Source organism: Phyllobates terribilis, unplaced genomic scaffold (assembly GCF_046119375.1).
Source record: "Phyllobates terribilis strain yellow unplaced genomic scaffold, ASM4611937v1 Scaffold_1__5_contigs__length_1240528914, whole genome shotgun sequence".
NCBI lineage: Eukaryota > Metazoa > Chordata > Amphibia > Anura > Dendrobatidae > Phyllobates > Phyllobates terribilis.
This window is the reverse complement of record NW_027362761.1, coordinates 862057844-862085440: the sequence shown is the minus strand read 5'-3', so window position 1 is coordinate 862085440 and position 27597 is coordinate 862057844. Positions and strand designations below refer to the sequence as shown.

General features: G+C 46.7%; 1 protein-coding gene across 1 annotated transcript in view; it reads left to right on the top strand.

Annotated features, from left to right (window-relative positions):
• The window catches only part of BANK1 (B cell scaffold protein with ankyrin repeats 1), an 857480-nt gene that overhangs the window by 698640 nt on the left and 131243 nt on the right, over nt 1-27597 (top strand). The window contains exons 8-9 of the mRNA XM_073639073.1: nt 6449-6539; nt 24205-24444. Coding sequence (XP_073495174.1) covers nt 6449-6539; nt 24205-24444 — 331 coding nt within the window. The remainder of the gene's footprint in view (nt 1-6448; nt 6540-24204; nt 24445-27597) is intronic.

Here is a 27597-nt window from a genome sequence, read left to right as displayed (position 1 = left end):
CCCCCTTGTGTGTCCGTCCAGCTGGGCTTCCCCCCTTGTGTGTCCGTCCAGCTGGGCTTCCCCCCTTGTGTGTCCGTCCAGCTGGGCTTCCCCCCTTGTGTGTCCGTCCAGCTGGGCTTCCCCCCTTGTGTGTCTGTCCAGCTGGGCTTCCCCCCTTGTGTGTCTGTCCAGCTGGGCTTCCCCCCTTGTGTGTCTGTCCAGCTGGGCTTCCCCCCTTGTGTGTCTGTCCAGCTGGGCTTCCCCCCTTGTGTGTCTGTCCAGCTGGGCTTCCCCCCTTGTGTGTCTGTCCAGCTGGGCTTCCCCCCTTGTGTGTCTGTCCAGCTGGGCTTCCCCCCTTGTGTGTCTGTCCAGCTGGGCTTCCCCCCTTGTGTGTCTGTCCAGCTGGGCTTCCCCCCTTGTGTGTCCGTCCAGCTGGGCTTCCCCCCTTGTGTGTCTGTCCAGCTGGGCTTCCCCCCTTGTGTGTCCGTCCAGCTGGGCTTCCCCCCTTGTGTGTCTGTCCAGCTGGGCTTCCCCCCTTGTGTGTCCGTCCAGCTGGGCTTCCCCCCTTGTGTGTCTGTCCAGCTGGGCTTCCCCCCTTGTGTGTCCGTCCAGCTGGGCTTCCCCCCTTGTGTGTCTGTCCAGCTGGGCTTCCCCCCTTGTGTGTCTGTCCAGCTGGGCTTCCCCCCTTGTGTGTCTGTCCAGCTGGGCTTCCCCCCTTGTGTGTCTGTCCAGCTGGGCTTCCCCCCTTGTGTGTCTGTCCAGCTGGGCTTCCCCCCTTGTGTGTCTGTCCAGCTGGGCTTCCCCCCTTGTGTGTCCGTCCAGCTGGGCTTCCCCCCTTGTGTGTCTGTCCAGCTGGGCTTCCCCCCTTGTGTGTCCGTCCAGCTGGGCTTCCCCCCTTGTGTGTCTGTCCAGCTGGGCTTCCCCCCTTGTGTGTCCGTCCAGCTGGGCTTCCCCCCTTGTGTGTCTGTCCAGCTGGGCTTCCCCCCTTGTGTGTCTGTCCAGCTGGGCTTCCCCCCTTGTGTGTCTGTCCAGCTGGGCTTCCCCCCTTGTGTGTCTGTCCAGCTGGGCTTCCCCCCTTGTGTGTCTGTCCAGCTGGGCTTCCCCCCTTGTGTGTCTGTCCAGCTGGGCTTCCCCCCTTGTGTGTCTGTCCACTGTCCAGCTGGGATTCCCGTCTTGTGTGTCCAGCCAGGGGCCCAGACCATTACATACACACACACACACACACATACACCTCTTACCTTCCTGCGATCCCGTGCGGCGTCCTCCTTCTCCTGAGTTGCGCGCCTCCTTCACAGCAGGCGCATGACGATGACGTCATAAGCCGGCCGACGAAGGGAGACGCGCAGCTTCAGCTGCTTCACAGGGACGTGCGCCGCGGTGGTTCAGGTAATGAACGCCGCGTGCGCGCGTCCCCGCATACACTGTGCCTGCGCTTTTAAAGGGCCCGTGCCCCTAAAAACCGCAGGATTTTTTTTTTTGCTCTCTTCTCCCCCTCTCCTCTGCAGCAGGGGGCGGGGCCCACCGGGAAAATTCCCGGTATCCCGCCAGCCCAGTCCGACCCTGCTTACAGCCCAAGAGTGGCATATCCAGTGGTAGCGTAGCGTAGTTTCCCATCATACGAAGGTGTCCTTGTCGTGGTTGATGGGCACACATAAATTGGCCAAATTATGCGCAAAAAACCTTCATTTTTCAAAGTGACATTAGTCTAGATACAATATTTCTTATATATTCATGTATGGAGTACCGAAGTTCTTTTTGCAATTGAGATTACTCTTTTCTTCAGAGCACCCGAATAGACCAGTGAGCGACCCCTCTCTTTTTTTCTATTAATCATTTTTGGGATCCCGCTCCTGGAGCATTGCAGCAGGTACGTGTTCACACTGTTAGAAGTTTGACAGCCTTTTTTCTGACCATGTGTCCCTCCCATTCAGTCACAGGTGGTTTTAACTAGCTCTACCAGCCCATACATTGTAGGTTAAAAGCCCAAGCAGAGACATATTGTCCATATAGGCTTACAGCCCAAGAGTGGCATATCCAGTGGTAGCGTAGCGTAGTTTCCCATCATACGAAGGTGACCTTGTCGTGGTTGATGGGCACACAAAAATTGGCCAAATTATGCGCAAAAAACCTTCATTTTTCAAAGTGACATTAGTCTAGATACAATATTTCTTATATATTCATGTATGGAGTGCCGAAGTTCTTTTTGCAATTGAGATTACTCTTTTCTTCAGAGCACCCGAATAGACCAGTGAGCGACCCCTCTCTTTTTTTCTATTTCTCACAAAGAGGACGACTGACGGTGCTCTCCTCCTCCTCCTGCTCCACTCTGTCCTCTGGCCATCCACGCTGAACAGATGGTATGACAGCTGTGCAGGTAGTACCGTCTATAGCGGAGGAAACCTCCTCCTCTTTCTCATTGTCACCCAATCCACGTTGGGATGAGATGAGGCTGGGCTGTGTGTAATCACCCTGTATGATTCCTTGCTCCATCTCATAGTGCTCCGCCTGCAATGCATCCTCTTTGATTGTGAGCAGAGAGCGTTTCAGAAGACAGAGAAGCGGTATGGTGACATTAATTATGGCGTCATCGCCGCTCACCTTCTTGGTGGAGTCCTCAAAGTTTTGGAGGATGGTACATATGTCTGACATCTATGTCCACTCCCGAAGTCTTATGTGTGGAGTCTGAACTGAATACCCATGGCCTTGTTGATGCTGGTACTCAACAACTGCCCTCTTCTGCTCACAAATCCTTCCCAACATCTGCAGTGTAGAGTTCCAACTCGTGGGGACATCACACACCAGTCTGTGAGCCGAAAACTGCAAACGCTGCTGAAACACTGCAAGGACGGTGGAAGCTGTAGCTGACTTTCTAAAATGGGCACACAGGCGGCGTACTTTGACAAGCAGATCCGAAAGCTCTGGGTAGGATTTGAGAAACCGCTGAACCACGAGGTTAAGCACATGGGCCAGGCATGGTACGAGTGTGAGCTCACCTCGCCTTAGAGCCACCACCAGGTTCCGGCCATTGTCACACACGACCATGCCTGGTTGTGGGTTCAGCGGTGTGACCCACAGATCTGCCTGCTCTTTCAGAGCTGTCCACAACTCTTCAGCATTGTGCGATTTATCACCTAAGCATATTAGCTTCAGCACAGCCTGTTGCCGCTTGGCCGAGGCAGTGCTGCAGTGCTTCCAGCTTGTGACTGATGTGGTCATTTCAGAGATGGAGGCTGAAGAGGAGGAGGAGGCTGAGGAGGATGAGGTGCAGGAGCTGTAGACTGTGGGGGCAACCCTGATTGACCTAGGGCCCGCAATCCTAAGCGTCGGGAGGACGTGTTCCGTCCCAAGGTCCAACAGGGTCCCGGATTCCACTATGTTAACCTAGTGTGCCGTCAGCGAGATGTACCGCCCCTGCCCACAAGCACTTGTCTACGTGTTCGTGGTTAAGTGGACTTTCCCAGTAACTGCGTTGTTGAGTGCACGGCTAATGTTTTGGGACACGTGCTTGTGTAATGCGGGGACCGCACACCGGGAGAAATAGTGGCGGCTGGTGACCGAGTACCAAGGGACGGTCGCCGCCATCAGGTTGCGTAATGCTTCCGTCTCCACAAGCCTGAAAGGCAACATTTCGAGCGCAAGCGGTCGTGAAATGTGAGAATTTAGTAGTGTGGCCTGTGGGGCATTGGCTGCATATTTGTGCTTGCGTTCCAAGGACTGGGGTATGGACAACTGAGCGCTGCACTCGGACAAGGACATGGACGTGCTTCCTGATTCTGCTACTTGAGAGTGCGCAACGACAGGTGCAGGGCAGGAGGCATCTTCGCATGCACCATGGACAGGGGATTGGCTTGCATGCACAACAGCAGAAGAAACAATGGTGCCATCTGCAGACACTGTTCCTGGACCCTAGGGTTCGACCCCCAAAGTCGGGTGCTTTGCTGCCATGTGCCTGATCATGCTGGTGGTGGTCAGGCTGGTCGTTTTGCCACCCCTGCTAATGCTGGCCTGGCAGGTGGTGCAAATGGCCTTTTTGGGGTTATCGGCAGAGTCCTTAAAAAACAACCAGACTCAGGAATACCTAACAGTTGTACTGACAACTTCCTTCGTGTTGGTGTTACGGGGAACGGTTGCCTGCCTTCTGTCTGCGGCCACCACACTGCTTCTTCCTGCCTGTTGGGGTGCTCTGCCTCCCTCCCCCTGTGTGCTGCTGTCCTCGCTCTGCATGTCCTCCTGCAAGGTTGGGTCAGTTACTATATCATCCACCACTTCGTCTTCCACTTCCGCATCCTGGTCCTCCTCCTGACTTTCTGGCAATTGTGTCTCATCATCGTCCACCTCTTGTAACACTTTCCCACCGTCTCCTTCGTGTGACCGTGGCTGCTCAAATATTTGGGCATTGCTACATGCGATCTCCTCTTGCCCTGCTTCAAGTGGACCGAGCGAGAGACCCAAATCTATAAATGGAAAAGTGATCAGCTCTTCAGAGTGTCCAAGTGTGGGATCAGTTGTCTCCCAGCACTCGGCATGGTGGGAGGAAGGAGGATCAGGGTGAGGAATATTCGGTCCAGACTCACGACTACTGAGACTTGACCGTGTGGAAGACAGTGTGGCGGTGATGGTGGTTGCTAAGTGACTGGAAGCATTATCCGCTATCCAACCAACAACTTTTTGACACTGCTCTCGGTTCAATAGTGGTGTGCTGTGGTCCTCTTGGAATTGGGACAGGAAGGTCGGGTGAGAAGATGTGGGTGTTTGTTGTGGCACAATTTCAGCTTGCCCATGGCCTTGTCCTCGTCCTCTGCATACACCATCACCATCATGTCCAGTTCCCCGTTCCTTGCCACGTGCCTTGCCCATTTTAAATGGAGGACAGTATCTTCCACGCTCACTACAAATGACTGCGTTTGGAGCGAACTTATATGTGTTCCCTGTGACGGAGAAAACAGAGTTTTAAATACCTGGCCTGTAGGTAGCTAGTTTGAACAGCAAACTGGTGTGAATTGCTTCACTGACACATTGAAAGAAATTTTTAATGGAGACCAGAAATGGCAGTATTTTCTGACAATATATATGTGATCCATGTGACGGAGAAAACAGAGTTTAAATACCTGGCCTGTAGGTAAAAGTTGAAGGAAAGATGAATGCAGCACGTTATCAGCAAATACTGGAGGCAAATTTGTACTCATCAGCCCGGAAGCTGCACATGGGACGTACTTGGACGTTCCAACATGACAACGATTCAAAACACAAGACCAAGTCAGCATGTCATTGGCTACAGCAGAACAAAAGTGAAGGTTCTGGAGTGGCCATCTCAGTCTCCTGATCTCATTAACATTGAGCCACTCTGGAGAGATCTCAAGACCGCAGTTCATGCTAGACAGCCCAGGAATTTACAGGAACAGGAGGCTTTTTGTCAAGAAGAATGGACAGCTTTACCATGTGAGAAAATAAAGAACCTCATCCACAGCTACCACAAAAGACTTCAAGCTGTCATTGATGTTAGAGGGGCAATACACGGTATTAAGAACTGGGGTATGTGAACTTTTGATCAGGGTCATTTGGATGTTTTTGGTTGTCATTAACATTTAAAAAGAGAAAACACAGTAGTTCGACAATAAATGGCTTCACCCAACCATGAGTGGAGAAAAAGTTTTTTTTTATCATTCATATTCTCTGAAACAAGGCCAAGAAAGCAAAAATTCTGCCAAGGTATGTAAACATTTGAGCACAACTGTATATCTTTCCAAAAATTAGAGATTGCCAATGACACAAGACAAAATAAAACTCTATTCTGTTACAAAAATAATAATATGCTTGTATATAATTACTATTGAATTATTATATAGTACCTAATGTAATTTTGCAACAAATATTGAACATATAAAATATAAGAAGCCTAGTCCTCAAAAGTTAGAAACCAGAAAAATAATGGATATTTGATTCCATGACATTTGGTTATTTAGCACCACTTTACAGACATTGTCCTCACAATCTTCATTACCTACCAGTATGTCTTCGGAATGTGGGAGGAATCCTAAACAAACATGGGGAGAACATTTAAAGTCCTTGCATGTGTTGCATAGCGGCTCAATAGGTTTTAAACCCAGGATCAAACCATGGCAAAGAACAGTATGAGAGTGCTGTGACCTTCATTGTGGTTCACTGCATAAAGAAAGAAAAATGGGATATATAAAAGTACCTAAAATATGAAAAGTGGTGATATTATTTAGGGTACAATAAAAAATCATGAAATAATGTTATTTGTTTACTTTATAAAGTAATATAGTTTACTTACTTTATTTCTATAGATAAATGAGTCAATAAAAATAATATAAAATTATGTTAAACAATTGAGTGACAATATAAAAATAATATAATGAAAAAAAAGTTCTTAGAACTAACTTTTCCATTTTCTGGTTTATTTAATATTTTCCTGCCGCTGACATAAATCTTTCTTCCTAATTTCTAGGAAAAACTGAAAGCTAATCAGACTGACATTCCAGGGGAACCATTGAAATTTGAACAAGAAGATGTTTATGTGGACATGGTTGAGCGTGCTGGTAAATCACTTCATTTTCCATTTTCAGTGTGCCGGATTGTTCTAAAACATTTTTTATTACTATTGTTATTTATTTGCTTGTTCATTGTAGCATTGAAATGTTGGCAGAATTTACTGTACATTGATATATTTTTATACTTACCATTTAGTAAACGTCAAAACATTAAAGAATGACTAGAAATAGTAAAGCATAAATATAGAAAAAGAAGAAAAGTTGGTTGGCTTTCCTAAAAACTGATTTGCTTAGGATGTGAATTATTCATTTTTAACATGATAAATAACCTTTTTGATCATCTTATAGTGAGAAATATTTTCAAATTCTAACATATTTGATTCTTTTAGCAGTTTAGTGCTACATTTCTTCTGGAATTCTGGGTGTTTACTAATAATATCTTGATACTTCTTTTATCAATTTTCAGAGCTCCCTACTTTATTTCAATACAAAATAAAGTAAAATTGAAAGTTTCCTGAAATCATTTGCTGGAACTTCTAATATCAACATGATCTAATACTCTTAATATAAATCTAAAAACATATAATTAAATTATTTAGATGTTATAAACATTTCCTTTTGTAGTGTTGCATTGTTACATAGCTTCTTGTAGAACGTCACTGACAATTATGTAGCATGTGCTCCATTGTACTGCTATAAGCAGTAAGGACTAGTAGATCTGGATAGGCAGGACCGCATGTTAATCAGCGAAGCTAGAAATATTTCATGCAGCAGAGCTGAATGTGCAGACAGCACTTAGCAACAATAGAGGCAAGTAGGTATTTGCAGTTAAGTTTGCAGCACCTTGAATCAGCAGAGACGAGAAGGCAAGCACCGTGATGCAGCAGAGATGTGTCTATGAATAGCACAGTGAATCAGTAAAGATGGGTAATCAGGCAAGTACCTTGATATAGCAGAGGTGAGTGTGCAGACAGCATCTTGACTCAGCGGAGACGAGTAGGCAATCAGACACCGTGTTGTAGCAAAGCTGGTTGTGCAGATAGTAATCAGGAAAGGCAGAGCATCACATGGTAGAGTTGGGAGTGTAGATAGTATTCAGATACTGTACAGCTGAGAAAACAATCAAGCACCTTGTTGTAGGGAAGCTATATGTGCAGATAACACTCATGAGCATCTGAGTAGACAATCAGGTATATTGTTATAGGATAGCTGGATGTGCAAATAGCATTCAGGAGTAGCTGAGAAGACAACCAGGCATCTGGCTGTTGCAGAACCAAGTGGAAAGTGTGGCTTAACTTCTGGAAAGAACATGTTGCAGGGTTCACTTACTATCTGATAAGGCTTTAAAAGGTCATTGGTTATGACATCAGAGGTGCGTGCCAGGTTTTATTTAAACTCTGCACGTCGAGGACTAGATGCCACAAATTCTTTGACATCTTTTTTCCATTTAAGCCACTAAAAATCAGGAAAGGAGTTCCGCTGTACATTTAACTACTGAGTGCTTGGAAGGATGAGAAGACTAGGCCCAAGTTAAGACCTTCCAGCAAAGAATTTTAGAGATGACGGAAGGTCCTTAGGGTGGAGAATTTGTTAAAGAAGAAATAGTAGCAAAAATAGTCTCTATTACACGTGAGGGTTTTTATTCTGAAGCGTCATATGTAGTGATGAGCGAGCATACTCGCAATTAGTCAGTACTCGCCTGAGCATCTCAGTACACGAGATGCTCTAAGCTCACCGAGTACTTGCGAGATGCTTGGATGGATGCTCTGATCCTCTCCCTGCATGTTTGGCGCTCTTTACAGAGCCAATGAACATGCAGGGATTGCCTGCCACTCACTGTAATGCCGCAGCTATGTTGGTTGTGGCATTACGGTGATTGGCTGGCCTCACAGCGTCATCAGGTCTATATCAGTCCTGGCGCCACTGTGCTCTTCAGTCTACTCCTCAATCAGACATTGTAGGGAGAGATGCTGCTGAGCTAGGTAGAGATTTGCTTGTTTATTAGGTAGTGTAGGTAGAACAGAAGTATATTTCAGATATCCATCTCAACAAACAGTCCTTCTGAGCACTAATCCATCTGCAGAGATATCAGGCAGGCAGTGTATATAGGCAGGATGGCAGTGTATATAGCAGACTGCAATGCATATAGCACAAGAGGCTCCATTCCAGTTCTGTCTGCTGCTGCTGCTGCTGTTAGACATTTCTAGACATAGGCCCAGGTCTCAGGATTTTTTTGGGATCTTAATCCTTATTATTTGATTAAAAAGCAAACCAGAGAACACAGTTTTTCTGCGCCATTTGCTTGTTGGCAGTGCAGAATACAGCCAGGTCCTTTCTATATTACAATGCTAAAAATACAGCTATTTAAAACTGTTGTTTGTCCATCACATGGATGACATATACATTTTCAGAAAATACTGCCATTTCTGACCTCCATTAAAAATTTGTTTCAATGTGCCAGAGAAGTTTTGGACACCGGTTTGCTGTTCAAAATAGTTACCTACAGGCCAGGTATTTAAAACTGTGGTTTCTCCATCACACGGATCACATATAACTTTGCTCCAAATTCAGCCATTTGTAGTGACCGTGGAAGATATTGTCCTCTATTTAAAATGGGCAAGGCGCGTGGCAAGGGACGGGGAACTGGACGTGATGGTGATGGTGATGGTGCATGCAAAGGCCGAGGCCATGGGCAAGCTGAAATTGTGGCACAACAAACACCCACATATGATCATCCGACCTTCCTGTGCCAATTAATAGGGGACCGCAGAGCACCATTATTGAACACAGAGCAGTGTGAAATGGTTATTGGTAATGCTTCCAGTTACTTTGCCACCACCACCCTGTCTTCCACACGGCCATGTCTCAGTAGCCGTGAGTCTGGACTGCATATTCCTCACCCTGATCCTCCTTCCTCCCACCATGCCAAGTGCCCGGAGACAACTGATCCCACACTTGGACACTCTGAAGAGCTGTTCACTTTTCCATTTATAGATTCGGGCCTCTCGCCCGGTCCACTAGAAGCGGGGAAAGAGGAGATCGCACATAGCAATGCCCAAATATTTGAGCAGTCACGGTCATACGAAAGCGATGGTGGGAAAGTGTCACAAGAGGTGGACGATGATGAGACACAATTGCCAGAAAGTCAGGAGGAAGACCAGGGTGCGGAAGTGGAAGACAAGGTGGTGGATGATATAGTAACTGATCCAACCTGGCAGGAGGACATGCAGAGTGAGGACAGCAGCACACAGGGGGAGGAAGGCAGAGCACCCCAACAGGCAGGAAGAAGCAGTGTGGTGGCCACAGACAGAAGGCAGGCAACCATTCCCCATAACACAAACACGACGGAAGTTGCCAGTACATCTGTTAGGTCTTCCCGAGTCTGGTTGTTTTTTAAGGACTCTTCCGATAACCCCAAAAAGGCCATTTGCACCACCTGCCCGGCCAGCATCAGCAGGGGTAGCAAAACTACCAGCCTGACCACCACCAGCATGATCAGGCACATGGCAGCAAAGCACCCGACTTTGTGAGCCAAACCCCAGGGTCCAGGAACAGTGTCAGCGGGTGGCACCATTGCTTCTTCCGCTGTTGTGCATGCAAGCCAATCCCCTGTCCATGGTGCATGCGAAGATGCCTCCTACCCTGCACCTGTTATTGCACACTCTCAAGTAGCAGCATCAGGAAGCACGTCCACGTCCTTCTCCCAGCGCAGCGTTCAGTTGTCCATACCCCAGTCCTTGGAGCGCAAGCGCAAATACGCAGTCAATGCTCCACAGGCCACACCACTAAATTCCCACATTTCATGACTTCTTGCTCTCGAAATGTTGCTTTTTAAGCTTGTGGAGACAGAAGCATTCCGCAACCTGATGGCGGGGCCATCCCTCGGTACTTGGTCCCCAGCCGCCACTATTTCTCTCCATGTGCCATCCCCGCATTACACAAGCACGTGTTCCAAAACATTAGCCGTGCCCTCAACAGCGCAGTTACCAGGAAAGTCCACCTAACCACGAACACGTGGACAAGTGCTTGTGGGCAGAGACAGTATATTTCACTGATGGCACACTGGGTTAACATAGGGGAAGCCGGGACCCAGTTGGACCTTGGGATGGAACATGTCCTCCCGACGCCAAGGATTGCGGGCCCTAGGTCAATCAGGGTTGCCCCAACAGTCTACAGCTCCTGCACCTTATCCTCCTCAGCCTTCCCATCCTCTTTAGCCTCCATCTTAATCTCGTGGTTCAGCGGTTTCTCAAATCCTACCCGGAGCTGCCGGATCTGCTTGTTAAAGTACGCCACCTGTGTGCCCATTTTAGAAAGTCAGCTACAGCTTCCGCCGCCCTAGCTGTGCTTCAGCAGTGTTTGCAGCTTTCGGCTCACAGACTGGTGTGTGATGTCCCCACGCATTGGAACTCTACACTGCAGATGTTGGGAAGGATTTGTGAGCAGAAGAGGGCAGTTGTTGAGTACCAGCATCAACAAGGCCGTTGGTATTCAGTTCAGTCTCCACACATAAGACCTCGGGAGTGGACATAGATGTCAGACATATGTACCATCCTCCAAAACTTTGAAGACTCCACCAAGATGGTGAGCGGCGATTATGCCATAATTAGCATCACCATCCCGCTTCTCTGTCTTCTGAAGCACTCTCTGCTCACAATTAAAAAGGATGCAATGCAGGCGGAGCATGATGAGATGGAGCAAGGAACCATACAGGGTGATTACACACAGCCCAACCTCATCTCATCATAACGTGGATTGGGTGACAATGAGGAAGAGGAGGAGGAGGAAGAACAGGAGCTAGTTTCCTGTGCTATAGACGGTACTACCTGCACAACTGTTATACTGTCTATTCAGCGTGGATGGTCTGAGGACAGAGAGGAGGAGGAGGAGAGCATGGTCAGTCATCCTCTTGGTGAGGACACGGAAGTCTTGCCTGTTAGCAGTCTGGCACGCATGGCTGAGTTTATATTACGCTGCCTTTCCCATGACCCTCGCATTTTGGGTGACAGTCATTACTGGTTGGTGACACTTGTAGACCCACGCTACAAGGAGAACTTTTTATCTCTTATTCCTGAAGCGGATAGGTCTACAAAAATGGGGCTGTACCAGAAGGCCCTTGTTGCGGAACTATTATTAAAATTCCCATCTAAAAACGCTGGCGGCAGAGGTCACATTTTGTTGGACAACCAAGGACTACAGGCGAGAGAGACACAACTATCAAGCAGAGGCAGGGGAACACTGTCAAAGTTCTGGGAGAATTATCTCAGCACCTCCCATCGCACAGGCCCAGAGGCGCAGGGTACTCTCAAAAGGAGTGCAAAGTTTGGGAAGATGCTGAGGGAGTTCCTTGCCGACCATACCAACATCTCCCGTGATTCCTCTGTGCCTTATAATTATTGGCTATCCAAGCTGGATACGTGGAATGAACTGGCTTTCTACACCTTGGAGGTCCAGACCTGCCCTGCCACTAGCGTTTTATCAGGGCGGGTTTTTAGTGCCACTGGTGAAATTATACCTGATAAGCGCATCCACCTGTCAACTGAAATTGCTTACAGGCTGACTCTTATAAAAATGAACAAGGGCTGGATTGGGCCAGACTTCTCAATACCACTGAATGATAGCAGCGTAACATAAACTCAAATCCATTGTCTTTTTTTGGGAGGTGTATTCCCATGCACCTTTTCACACCCACACATGGGTATACGCTTCCTGATTTTGGCTATTTGCTCTTGTCCTCCTCCTTCTCCTCATCCTCATCCTCCACCACCATATCACCAGGGTGACTGTGGCCGTGATGCAACACCCACATAATTTTTTAAAGGGTGTTTATTATGCCCACAAAAAAAATAGTTTATACAGTATGTTCATGTATACCCCCCAGTGGTAAATGTTTGTCAGCCCATACACTTAGTGCATGGGCATTACAAGTATAGGAGACCCGCTCCTTTCTAATGGGAACATTTTTTTATGAGTCCCTCTACGTCTTTTCCAAGGGGCATTGGAGTGCCTTCCAATTTTTGGCAACCCTTGCACTCACTGCATAGGCTAACACAATGGGAGACCCACTTCCTAATAATGGGAACATCGTTTTCAGGAGTCCCTCTGACCTCCACGTCTCTTCCAAGGGGCATTGGAGTGCCTCCCAATTTTTGGCAACCCTTGCATTCACTTCATAGGCAAACACAATGGGAGACCCACTTCCTAATAATGGGAACATTTTATTTCAGGAGGCCCTCCTCTAAGTCTCTTCAAAGGGGTATTGGGGTGCATCTAAATTTTCAAAGGGGTATTGGGGTGCGTCCAAATTTTGGGCAACCCTGCCACTCACTGCATACGCAATAACAGTATAGGAAACCCACTGTTTACTAATGGGAATAACGAAGCATGGCGGCTGATGGCTCTAAGAATAGTGAGGGCCGACTGCTGGCCCTTTAAGAATAGTAAAGGCCACCTGATGGCCCTATAAAAATAGTCTTTGTGGCTTTCAGAGTCCCTCCTTCATAAATGAAACAGGATTTGTCTGGTCATGTCTCACACAAAACGTGGCCAGATAAGGTTGTAAAATGCTAAAATGACATTTCCCAGTGAATGCATTTGTCTTGGTTGAAACCAATGCAAAAGTGGAAAAACGCATCAAAAATGCTACATGTGAACATAGCCCAAGTTGTGGAGGAGTATTTTTTTGGGGGGTTATTTATTTTGCCTTATATACAAGTCATTACCCTGGAAAGGCTGTTCCTTAACATATTTCCCAGGAAAATCCATTTTGGTTTCGTTTTTGTATGTTTTATTGTGAGTCCGTAAAAGAGGAGTAATACCTCTGACAACATTGTTGACAGCAGTGACCTGGGAGTCAGAAATGCTTCCAGGGGTCTTCCCCATGCTGTTCCCATGCCATTTGAGCACTGTTCCCATTGATTTGGGCAATTTTAGACCCTCTGCAGACCGCCGGGGGGAGCTGCTGGAAAAATGCTCGAGTTTCCCATAGACTTACATTTGGCTCATTGCTCGGGTCGAGCACCCGAGTATTCCAATGTGCCCGACCCGAGCATCGAGCACCCGAGCATTTTAGTGCTCACCCATCACTAGTCATATCTTTCAAAGGATCTGGAAAGGGCATTTGCTTTGTGTTTTTTTCTGACTGGATAGTAGGCAATCATTAAGAAAAGTGACCATTGAGCTTCACATGGATTCAGCATACAGGCTGACTGAAGATAATCTAGACTTTTGTGGTCTGTATCGATGGCCATTGGAAACTTTAAGGAACTCTGTCAGCACAGAATGACTGTTCAAACGAAGTACCGCCGCTCAGTGCATTTTGGCTGCTCCAGTCATTTATATACACCTTCCCATCTGCTTCTTTTCCCTCAATCTGAACCCCCATCTCTTATTCTTTGATTGACAGCTCTGGCTTGATAGAGACTTAGAACGGTGGAGATAGTTTGAAAACAAGCAGGTGGAAAGGTGCATTTAAATAATTGGCTACGCCTTTGTGCACTGAGCATCTGTATTTGGTCTGAACAGTCATTTTGTCCTGACAGAGATCCTTTAACTCCCTAAAGCAGATGATGCCACTCCTCCAAAGCTAATTTTATGGCTAGAATTTCTGGATCATCAAGTAGAAAATAATCTGCAGATTTTGTTTTTATATTCTGAACAATTTTGAAATAGATTACTCCCACGTTAATGGCAGATATCTAAACTTTAAAAAAAAAATTACCTGACAACGTCTTGAGTTATGTAGAACCAGAGCAGAGGAAAACAAGATTTAAGAAGCTTGAATGCTTGAATTGCAGAATCTGGCCAGTTTTAAGAATTATTGCATTTATGAATGAGGGTCATAAGAGGAGCTTCCACTTAATTTCTTGATAAACTGTCAGTAATAATTTGCAACGCCAAAGAATTTTTGAAGATTTGAAAGCAGTAGCATAGCTTCCCGGGCCCACACTTGACTGTATCACAGTGCATAGCATAGCAAAACAGTTTGACTTTGTTGTATAGCAGGGAGTCATGGACTTCCTGGCCTACCACTCTTTGTTCAGTAAGCCACAGGTTGCTTTAGACCGGTAGCCTACAGAATAACTGGGTCACGCACAGGATGTCAGACGAAGTGACGTCACCTGCTCCGGGACGCTTACTTTTTAAACAGACCTGCTAAGATCCGAGGGTTAGGTGAGTATATATTTGTTTTGTCTTTTGTTTTTATTTTCTGACTCTTCACTACTGCTTTTTGTGGTGGAACTCAAGGGGCATTATTAGTTCATGTGGCAGGAATGGGGGGGTCAATATTATTGTATGCCGGGAACTTTAATCATTATAACTGTATGTGCAGGACCTCAAGGAGTATTATTATTATATGGGGGGATTTAGTAAACGTTATTGCTACATGTGGATGGATGGACTCAGGTGATAATATTGATATACATATGGGAAATCAGGAGGCGGTAATTTTTTAGCTAAAGAACTTGGGTGATTTTTAATTGTTAAATGGATACTTAAGAGAAATCAAAGGAGTTGTCCACTACTTGAACAATCCTTTCTCAATCACTATGTTTTCCCCAAGTAAAATAATAACAGTATACTCACCTCCAGTGACGATGCCATTCCAACAGTGTTGCTACTGGCTCTCCCACGGCTCGCGTGACATAACAATGACATCCATGTGGCCAGTCAGTGTCCACTTCACTCTCACCTCCTTTGAAAGTAATTGACATCTGGAGGAAGTGAGAGAGCAGCCGTTAGGGTGAGCACCACGGACCGGAGGCATTGATGCAGAGGAGCTTGACTAGCCACATGTCATAGTAGAACTGGATGGCAGATGGATCAATGGAGCTGGAAGTTCTAAATGCAGCAGAGATTATTGTTAAGACAGCTCCAATAATCAGTAGTAATGAGTAGGCAGTGAGGTATCTTGTTACAGCAGAGATTGGTGTACAAACAGCACCTTGCATAAGGCAGGTACTTGATGCATCAGAGGTGAGTGTATGGACAGTACTTTGAATTAGCAGAGATGAGAAGGCAGGCAGCCTGTTGTAGAAGAACTGGATGTGCAGGTAGGATTTAGGAACAGCAGAACTTGTTGTAGCAGAGATGGGTGTGTAGATAGCATTCTAGCATTCAGGAACAGCAGAGCTGATTAGACAATTAGGCACCTTGTAGTAGCGGATCTGAGAGTGCGGATCAGTCTCCTTGTTGCAGGAGATTTAGATGTGCGATGGCACTCAGAAGCAGCTGAGTAGACAATCAGTCACCTAGCTTTGTCAAAGTCATGTGGAATGTGTGGCTTTGTAGCACCCTGAGGATTCGGCTGCTACAGGGGTATTGCACCTCAGCCAGAGGTGTGATATTCCACTCCCGGGTAAGGATGGAGTGTGGAACTGAGCTCGGTTAGCTGCATGCACTACACACATCCCATTTCCGAGGAGCAGACCAACGGTACTCCCACTTAGAAATGTGCAGGTACGACCGAGTCTGTTCCTGGCTGGAGTGGGAGGGGGGTGGTACATCCCAGTAGTGTAGGGGCAGATAGGGGGAGCAGCCTGGGTAAAGTTAGGAGCTCATTGGGTGCTGGTCACCTGAGCTCACACATAGAGGGAGTATTTAAGGTGGGCACCATCTAAGATCAGGGTCAGTCAGTCAGCCACAGTCAGTCAGTCTGTGAGTCTTTGCAGAGAAGTCAGAGGAAGAGGAGCAGAGCAGCCCCAGAGAGAGAGAGAGGAGAAAGCAAGAAAGACCCAGAGGGGGAAACAGAAAAGGAACTCTGAGAACCCAAAGTCCATCAGCGGGTGAAGAGTTGGCATTAGGGTACCGGATCCCAAGCTGGTGGGGGCAAAAGCACACCCTAGCCAGAGACCGGAGGCCGTGGGCAGCGTCTGCCACGGCCACCCACCACATCCACCCCGAAGGCATACCACGTGGAGGGTCAGGGAACCCAAGGCCAAGGGTCTCCCAACAGAAGGCCCGAGGGAGCTGGACCTAGGTGGATCACTAGTGGGGACGGCCAGAGGAAAGGACAGAAGGAGAGCTCAGGGTCACGCTCCGGACTTGCTTGGGGGTTGGCTGAATCTAGGACCTGGTGGACGCAGCACGGCTCGGGTGGTCACTTGAAGCTGGAGTGACCGGAACATCAGCAGTGAGTAAATACCCTAAACTGCACAACCCGACTCTGTCTTCCTTTAACATCTATGCTGCACCACCACAACCCCCATCCTCTGCACCTGACCCCCTGAGGCTATACCCCACCCGTTGGGGGTTATACCACCAAAAGCTGCACTAACACCATCAGCCTCAGCGGACCCTGCTGCAGCGGCGGCCATAGTGACCGCAATACAACGGGTGGCGTAGTCGACAATAAAGAACTTAATAACATCTGTAGGACTGCCACATACAACTGAGTTTGACACCCTGGGCACGGACCGGGTCACAGCCACTCGGAAGACTACAACTCCCATCTGATCCGGCTCCGGATATTCCCCCTAAAGAATATGGCCCAGGGGGCACGTCAACTTTGGCGTAGTCGGCAGGATTACGTGCCCGCAACAACCGGGTACTGCGTGCCTGAAGAAAAGAACGAGTTTACCTCAAAAAGAAGTCTCCTGCCGGTTCCGGAGGGTCCCCGCCATCGGACCCCATCACAGATCGTTTCCCGCCGGTTGTCCGCCATTAACAGCTTTTTCCCGCCATCTGCAGAGTTTCCCGCCACTGGGAGACGATTCCCGCCATTTTCAAAGGTTTCCCGCCTTGTCAGAGCGGACGCCATTATGGGCGTGCCAGAGGATGGCGAGAGGCCACCTCCCATCGTGGGCCAGGACCGAAAATGGCGCCAAAAGTGGAAACCGCCCCCACCAACAGAGACTGTGATGCTAGAGGTGTCTGTCAGCGTGAAAGAACTGCCCCTGGAGCTGACAATCACCAAGTGGCCCCGGGATCGCCCTCGAAGTGGGAGGACTGAGGAGAGGAGAGCAAAGATGGGTGTCGCTTGGAGCAGTCTGGAGAGAGCGCACCCGGAGGCAAGAAGCCTGGAGAAGAGTATCGGAGGAGCTTACCCGGAGATGGCGAGAAAGCAGAGCAGCACCGGCCCGTTGGCCAGGAGCCTGCCAGAAACAGAGGAGGGAGAGCAGAGCAGCACCGGCCCGCTGGCCAGGAGCCTGCTGGAGACAACTGTAGGAGAGCAGAGCAGCACCGACCCGTTGGTCAGGAGCCTGCTGGAAACAACGACCCCACTAGGCCTAGTGGAGGTCCTAGCACAGCTTCCCCGAGACCGGGAGTGTGCACAGACCGCTCTGGAGGGCCTCGCAAGGAGGATGGCCCGGGTGCAGCGAGAGACGTTGGCGGAGTGGAGCCGTGAGATGGCCCAGCAGACCGAGACCTGTCAGCGGAGCACGCCACCCGAGACGAGGAGACAGACCGCCTCTGAGGATGGCGCGGGAGGACTGAAGGCCGGAGACGGCGCCGAGAAGGGAGCCGAACGAGTGGAGGCAGGTAAAGGGGACGTCTATACCCCAAACCGGGAAACCGCGTACCTGCCCCAGCTCCCCGTCGCAGAGCCCGAAGTACCCCCTGCCGTGCCCGTAACCGCAACGTCACCGCCGCAGACTAGGCCTCAAACGTGAGCCGCGACCCCTGTGACGTCACACGCCTCGACCCCGAGCGTGACCAAGCAGGAAGTACCACCAGCCTGGTCGCAAGGCCTAGTACCCCCGGGCGCCGCAATACCAACAGCGCCCCCTACCTCCGCGGAGCCCCCGGCCTGGTCGCAGGGCCAGGTAGCCCAGGGCGCCGCCGTCCTTACGGTGCCCTTCACCTTCCAGATACCCCAGGCCTGGCCGCAAGGCCCGGGCAACCCGGGCGCTAACACCACCGCGCCCATAAGACCAAAAGTGCCGCAACTGGGAGAAGATCTGTTTGCCCAGCATACGTGCCCGAACGGGTCTGAAGCCAAAGGTAACCATAAAGAAAGAGCAGGAGGACGCCGTCGTTAAGTACAGCGAAGCAGAAGCTGTATATAGTTGCCCGTCGGGGCACCGTGAACTGAAACTGTTACTGTTGCTAAATATAGTCCCCGTTGGGACCAGCAAGTGTGAACTGTTACCCGTATTTCCCTAAATCCCACTGACCGAGGACTGAGAGCGGTCATTCCTCCCCAATACCTGGCCGAGGACTGAGAGCGGCCATAATCCCTGTATATAGTTGCGCGTCCTAAAGCGCCCCCTACCGGTTTTATAGGAAAACCATTTTTTTTTTCAAGAAAAGACTGTCGCACTGTACCCGGTCACACGTTGCACAGTGACCGGAGGAGGAGCCAGAGGCGACGAGAATGTTTTATATGAAGAGTTATATGATGCTGCTAATGTATGTTATTTTATATGTTTATACTATGTTGTTGATATGAAAAAATTTTTGTATGTTGTGGATGTTTATATCTTACAGCCCGAGGACGTGCTGTGATTTACCAGGGGGGAATGTAGCACCCTGAGGATTCGGCTGCTACAGGGGTATTGCACCTCAGCCAGAGGTGTGATATTCCACTCCCGGGTAAGGATGGAGTGTGGAACTGAGCTCGGTTAGCTGCATGCACTACACACATCCCATTTCCGAGGAGCAGACCAACGGTACTCCCACTTAGAAATGTGCAGGTACGACCGAGTCTGTTCCTGGCTGGAGTGGGAGGGGGGTGGTACATCCCAGTAGTGTAGGGGCAGATAGGGGGAGCAGCCTGGGTAAAGTTAGGAGCTCATTGGGTGCTGGTCACCTGAGCTCACACATAGAGGGAGTATTTAAGGTGGGCACCATCTAAGATCAGGGTCAGTCAGTCAGCCACAGTCAGTCAGTCTGTGAGTCTTTGCAGAGAAGTCAGAGGAAGAGGAGCAGAGCAGCCCCAGAGAGAGAGAGAGGAGAAAGCAAGAAAGACCCAGAGGGGGAAACAGAAAAGGAACTCTGAGAACCCAAAGTCCATCAGCGGGTGAAGAGTTGGCATTAGGGTACCGGATCCCAAGCTGGTGGGGGCAAAAGCACACCCTAGCCAGAGACCGGAGGCCATGGGCAGCGTCTGCCACGGCCACCCACCACATCCACCCCGAAGGCATACCACGTGGAGGGTCAGGGAACCCAAGGCCAAGGGTCTCCCAACAGAAGGCCCGAGGGAGCTGGACCTAGGTGGATCACTAGTGGGGACGGCCAGAGGAAAGGACAGAAGGAGAGCTCAGGGTCACGCTCCGGACTTGCTTGGGGGTTGGCTGAATCTAGGACCTGGTGGACGCAGCACGGCTCGGGTGGTCACTTGAAGCTGGAGTGACCGGAACATCAGCAGTGAGTAAATACCCTAAACTGCACAACCCGACTCTGTCTTCCTTTAACATCTATGCTGCACCACCACAACCCCCATCCTCTGCACCTGACCCCCTGAGGCTATACCCCACCCGTTGGGGGTTATACCACCAAAAGCTGCACTAACACCATCAGCCTCAGCGGACCCTGCTGCAGCGGCGGCCATAGTGACCGCAATACAACGGGTGGCGTAGTCGACAATAAAGAACTTAATAACATCTGTAGGACTGCCACATACAACTGAGTTTGACACCCTGGGCACGGACCGGGTCACAGCCACTCGGAAGACTACAACTCCCATCTGATCCGGCTCCGGATATTCCCCCTAAAGAATATGGCCCAGGGGGCGCGTCAGCTTGACTCATTGAAAGCATATGCTAGCAGGGTGTATTGGCTACCTGAATAACCAGATGATATGCAGCCTTCTGAGCCAGCTTTAAAAGGCCTTGGATTAAAACATCGGAGGTGTGCACAAAGTTACCATAGTAAACCAATGTGCAGCAGTGCAGAGGGAGCTACCTCTCAGGGAAGGAGGGAGCAAAGCTCAAAGCTGGAGCCGGGACAGGTGAGTGACACACTGTTTTCAGTTTTAGGAATGTTCTATAAAAAAAAAAATATATTTTAAGGCACCTATAAAATGGATGTATAAATGCTAGAAATTAATTATTAATATATTTTTGTACAACTTCAGTAGCACAACTAAGTCAAATGTACAGTAACGGTCAAAAGTTTGGACACATGTATAGTCGTTCACAGTAAGGATAGATAATATTTACTACTCTCTACTTAGTAGTCAAATTACTAAACTTTGTCCTCCATTTATTTTCATTTCATAACCAATGTTCACAGACCTTTAATAGCACTGATGTGTTACTGCCCCATACATCGAGAAGGGGTTGTGTATCATCAAACTGTCTCATGACAGAGTGTCTTGGTTTATAGGGATGCAGCATATCAGTGATGCCAAAGTTCTATGAACATTGGATATGGAATAAAAATAAATTGAGGACAAAGTTCAGTAATTTGACTACTAGAAGTCAGTGAGCTAATTTGCTAAATATCCCTGATCCAGGGGCTGGCCATATATGTGGTGCTTGAAGAGAGCATGGTGAGCTCTAAATAGAAGAAGGAAGCTAATCTTTTTTGAGCTGTGGTCAGGTGCTATACATATTGCTTTAAAACAATGTTTTTTCTTGTTCTTATTACAATGTGCAAATTGTAGATTCAAACTAAACACAAAGGAATATATGGAAACAATGAATAAAGTAACACATGTAAAGAAAAGCCAGATATATGTTAAACCTTAGATTCCTCAAAGTACCCCCATTTACTCTGATGACAACTTAACACATCTTTAGAATTCCATCAAGCAGCTTCATTAGGTAGTCACTTGGAATGGCTTTCCAACAATCTTGAAGGAGCAACCAGAAGTGCAGAACACTTCTTGGTTGCTTTGCCTTCAGTCATCGGTCCAACTCATCGAAAAACATCTCAATTGGATTGAGTCTGAGTGATTATGGAGGCCATGTCATCAGACACATCACTTATTAGTTACATAACCCTTCCATAGTAGGCTAGTTGTGCTATGGGTCATTTAAATCTGACATCTGACTAAACAAAATATAGCAACAGAAAACAGACACTCATAAAGTAGATATGAGCAAAAGATATAATATTTATTAAATCATATAATAACAACAGAAATACAATTGGGCATGATTAAAATCAACTAAAAACAAAGAGAATAGTGATCATGGCAAAGGTACATGATTAACTAACTAAATAAATGTATCCCATCTATTAAATATAAAATAGGCTAAAGTGCAACAATTAAATCATGTATATAGTTGTAACCAACAGGTGGCAGTATAATATTATTCAAACAATTAACCCCTTTACAGCCTGTGCCGTATTTGTACGCACAAGGCTGTAACCCCCGGTTCAGTGAGGGCTCCGGGGCTGAGCTGATTCCTACAGCTGACATGTGCCCGCAACAGCCGCGGGTGGAATCATAATCCAGCGGCATTTAACAGCGCCGCGCCGGAAGCGCATCACTTACCCCGCCCATCGGTGACCCCATCACGTGGGCATGACAACCCTGGGTCTGCAGCAGATGCCTGCGGTTGTCATGAGCTGATTGCTATGAGCGGCGCCACCTAGTGGTCGGCGCTCATAGCACAGGACCATTTCTGCTGCACAGAGGTGATCTGCTGATCACCTCTATGTAGCAGAGGTGATCAGACAAATGCTGCTTCTAGTCTCAGAAGCAAGCAAAAAGTGAAAAAAAAATGTTTTTAAAAATATTAAAAAAAAATTTAAAATATAATTTAAATCACCCCCCTTTCACCCCATTCAAAATAAAATAATTTAAAAAAAAACCACATACACATATTTGGTATCGCCGCGTTCAGAATCGCCCAATCTATCAATATAAAAAAATAATTAATCTGATTGGTAAACTGCGTAACAATAAAAAAATTCTAAACGCCAGAATTACGTTTTTTGGCGCCGCAACATTGCAATAAAATGCAATAACGGGCGATCAAAACATCGGATCTACTCCAAAATGGTGTCAATAAAAACTTCAGCTTGGCATGAAAAACATAAGCCCTCACACAGCCCCAGATCCCGAAAAATGGAGACGCTACGGGTCTTGGAAAATGGTGCCATTTTTTTTTTTTTTTAACAAACTTTGGAATTTTTTTTCACCCCTTAAATAAAAAAGAACCTATACATGTTTGGTGTCTACAAACTCATAATGACCTGGAGAATAATAATGGTAGGTCAGTTTTAGCATTCAGTGAACTTGGTAAAAAAAATAAAAAAAACATCTGTGGTATTGCACTTTTTTTGCAATTTCACCGCACTTGGAAATTTTTTCCCGTTTTCCCGTACAAAATATGGTTAAACTAGTAATGGCGTTGAAAAGTACAACTCGTCCCGCAAAAAATAAGCCCTCACACGGCCATATTGACCAAAAAATAAAAACGCTATGGCTCTGGGAACAAGGGGAGCAAAAAGTGAAAATGCAAAAATGGAAAATCCCAGGGTTGCGAAGGTGTTAAAGGGCCAATACATTGATTAATACTGAATTCACGAATAAACAAAGATGAAAAGATGGACCTCTGCTCCAACCCCAACATTCGTTTCATAGTCAACTTTCTCAAGACGTTTTTGATTCATTAATCTATTGTACCACAAATGATGGCGACACTAAGTACAAACCAGATGGGGTGGCATGGCATTGGAGAAAGCTGTGGTAGTCAGACTGGATAAGTGTGCCTTAAATAATTAATCAACAGTGTCACCAGCAAAGTACCCCCACACCATCACACCTCCCTTTCTAAGCTTTATGGTGGACTTTAGATATGTCAAAACCATCTGCTCACCTTTTATGCATCTCACAAAGACATGGCAGTTGTCAAATACAAAAAATCTCAAATTTTGACTCATCAGCCTACAGTACAGATTTCCACTGATCTAATGTCTAGTCCTTGTTTTGCTTAGACCAAAAAAGTATCTTCTTGTTTTCTGTCCTCACTAGTGGCTTCTTTTCCGCAATGCAACCATAAAGGCCTGCTTCTCGTAGTCTCCTCTGGAAGTTGAAGTTGAGATATGTCTGCTACTTGATGTCTATGCATATTTTATTAAGGCTGTTTTCTGAGGTGCTGTCAGTTTGCATTTTCTGAGGCTTGTAACTCTGATGAACTTATCCTCTGCTGCAGAGGTAATTCTTCATCTTTCTTTCCTAGGACGGTCCTTCTGAAAGCCAGTTTCAACATAGTAATTGATAGCTTTCATGACTGAACTTGAGGATACCTTCAAGTTTCTAGTAATTTTGAAGATTGACTGTCTTTCAAGTCTTAAATTAAACTCTTAAACATGGAATGTCATTTATATCTACTTAGTTGAGAGGTTCTTACCATTTTATGGCATAATATAGTTATGGAATAGGGCTCAGCACTGTATGGAACTATGCACCAACACTGCCTCCACAAAAGATGCTTGAATGTCACAAACACTTTAAGAAGGCCAGTGATTCCACAAATGATCTCTTGATGAGGCATACATGTTCATTGTAAGCTATTCCGGTGTCTACCTGATGAAGCTGCTTGAGAGAATGCCAAAGGGGTATAAAACTGTCAATAGTGTAGAAGGGGATACTTTGAGGAATCAAAGGTTTAACTCATATTCTGATTTGTTTGACACATTTCTTTACTCCTTGTTCCTACGTGGTTTTGCTGCCTTCACACTGAATTTACAGTGTGCACATTCCAATAAGAACAAGAAAAACCATTGTACTTTATATGTACAGTATAAATGTCTTGTTTGCACCAATGATTTTTTTTAAAAATAATAATTTTTATTGTTCTAATTGTAAAAACAGCGCATCAAAAATCTTCAATAGATTCCTGTAATAATGACAATGAAACACAAGCGGACACTGTTAATGAATCTGATAAGGATGCACAAGAATATGCTGTAGAAAACATACACGAATATGATGAGGAGCAAGTAGAGTACAACAGTTCATACAAGATGCTGGACTTGATGGATGATTATTGTCCTTTACTCTCTGTGGAGAATCCTTCTGGACCATTTAAAACTGATGACCCTTGTTTGCAAGGTGAGGAACAAATGTCACATAAATGGATAGCAAGTTATAATTGTAGGATCTCAATGTGTAGCATCAGTTGTCAGGCTATAGTGGATAATAATATATCATTACAGATTGGAAAATATTTAAAATTGTTAAATCATTAAAATCTACACATATGACACAACGTACATTATTCTGTACGCTTATCCAAATATTAGTGTTTGACATTTTTATTAGTTATTAGTGCATAGCGGAAAAACCTCACTTTTTTGAGAAGTGTATTCACTTGGATGCCTTCTGTACTGTTCCTTGGCTCTTATTTCTATAAGATAAGGCTTAATAAACATGATGCAGATATACTAGAGATTGTTGGCACTCCAACCTCCAAAAAACAAGAATAAATTAAAAATATATTAAAATACTTTAATTTTAAAAAACACAAAATAGAGAAACTTTTGTACACACTTTACCCATATTGTGGTATAAAGTAGCCAGATAAAGGGTTATTCACAAACTTGTAACTTACTGATCTTTGAGGGTCCGACTATTCCTCCCAGGAGTAGAGCTCTGCAAAGCTGTCTTGAATGGAGCAGTGATGTGCATGAGTGACCTTTTCTCCATTCATTGTCTATGGAACTGAAAGAAATAGCCGAGCATGTACTCTTCTTTCTCTGGCAGTCCCATAGATCATGAATGGAGTGGAGGTTGACATGCACATCACCACACCATTCAAGACTGGGATCTCCAGAGTCCTTTTCCCAGAATCTAGAACCCCGTAATCATGATTGCTGGGTGTCCCAGCCATCAGATGCTCCAGCAATCAATAAATTAGATTATAACTTACCATTTTGGGAATAGACTTTAAAAATGCAGTGCCAAGACAGAAAAAGTACTGTCCAGTATTTGTCAAACAATGTCTAGAGAGCACTTTTTCCTGCACAAAAAAGGCATACTGCGCCAAGATCATACAATACATAGACTGTTTTTGACGCGGCCCTGGGGCCGTGGGGTACTCGGTAGCCAGGCCGGTCCTTTTGGGGGTAGTCACGGTGGCAGTGATCCGGTCCGTGGCCCAGTCCGGTCAAATAAAGAAAGTCAAATGGGGAGTAGAGTTTTGTGACACCACCCATGGCATGCCGCCGCTTCTATTCAGGTCCACTGGGGCTGTTGGTGACACAGCAAAGATGGTTCAGCTCTCCACAGGTAGAGCTAGACCTCAGGGCAGTTAAATAAGGGATTTGGGATGTTGGTGTTGTAGTGCAGGGCAGGTGACGCAGCAATTAAGTCAAGGACACAGTGGGGTGCAGTCTTCAAGTGTTTACTCACAGTTCTTATGGAGTTCCAGGTTACAACAGCCAGATTATAACAGCCCAGCGAGTCCTGTGTCCTCCGGGGAAGTGATCCAGCCAACTCTCAGATAACTTGGGTGCACTTGAACGAGACCCCTTTCTTGTGTACCTTCCCGGGTCGTCTCTCTGCGTTGCCTCTCGCCCTCCTGCCTGCACCTCACACACAGTATCCCGAGCCAGTGGCTGCGGGCCTTGTCGGGCGACATCCTTTCTGTCCCCTTTTGTCCTATATGGCCACCTTTTCAGCGAATGCGTGTGGGTTTTGGCTACGGCACTTGAAGATACCGCAACCTCCGGTTTGCTAGCTGAGTCTTGAAGTCCTCCACTCGTCTGGGGCCGGTCCCCTACTGCGGCCTGATCCCTTCACGGTCAGCGTGAACTCGGGCACACAGGCGGACTCCGTACTTCCCTTGCCCCTAAGATCCCTTCTATCACTCTGGAGCCTCTCTCACTGCTCTGGTCTTCTCTCTCCTACTGGGCCCCTCTGACTGGGCCCCCACTCCGTCTGGACCCTACTCCTGAACGGTCCTCATTTACTGAACTCTTCTAGATGTTTCTGCCCTTCCTTTTATACTCTTCCTTCAGTGCTTCCCTAAGCTACTTCCTGCACGCACCTCCTCTACCAAGTTCCATCCTCCAGAAAGGGACCGGGTCTGTGCTCTCCCTCAGGAGCTATCTGGACCTTCCCTAATGGAGTGGTGTAGTGTTGGATGTGAGTGGGTGGGTCCCAGGTAGTGCTCCCTCCTTTCCTGTGAGTGGGGTATAACACCTCTGGCTGAGATGCAGTACCTCTGTGGCAACTGGACCCGCAGGGGTGCCACATTTCTATCAAACATAAGTTGCCAAACCCAAGTGCAAGCATTCTTTTCCACAGTGAAAGTCTCCAATACAAATAGCCAAAGCCACGCACAAAGAAAACATAATATAAGGGAATATGTCTGAAGGATTTCACATCCCAATCTATTTCATGTAGCTCTTTCAAAACCAAGTTCAGCAATACCTTTATATGGCCAGTCCGTTCCTCCATTACTGAGAATAGTGTGTAAGTTGCTATGCAACTGAGGCTGAAAGCTATTTGTAAATTTGTAGCCTAAGTCACTCCAGCTCTATCCCCCACCAAGCTCTGCCTCCTGCTGCTTGACTGACAGCTTCTATGCTATGTGACTTCAGACAAAGGACTCGTCAGTCAAGCATGAGGAGGCGGAGCTGGGAAGGGAATAGAGCTGGAGTGACAGAGGCTCCAGATTCAAAGCATCATTTGTACATATATCAATTCAAAACCTGATTTACATATATCAATTCGAAACCTGATTTTACAGTAATGAGTGAATGGACTGGTCATGAAAAGGTATTGCTGGACATGTCTTTGAAAGAGCTACATGCCCATATAAATAACTTTGGGTGTAATATTCTGCTGACAGATCCCATTTAAACTAAATGTAAGCAATCATTTTAACCTCCAGATGATGTATGTACCCTAACTATATAATGAATAACACTTACAACCTGCAACGATTCACACCCAAAATAAATATTTAATGTAAAATATTAATCAAATAAGATTTATTTCTTTGGTGTATAAACATCTTTTTGTCCTATCTGAGCTATGCATATTAATGCAACAGTAATATTGACAACGCTGAGCTTGTAATTAAAAATATTGATGGTAGATGCTTAAGCGCCATTTGCTGTTTACAATCTGATTTTAACTTTTATCCCAAAGAAAGAGTGACTTTTTGCCAATTAATGTGATTCATGAATCTTTAGTTGCCATTGTTTAAATGTGATGTTATGTTAAAACCTGGAAGATTTATCGGTTCCCACCGTCAAT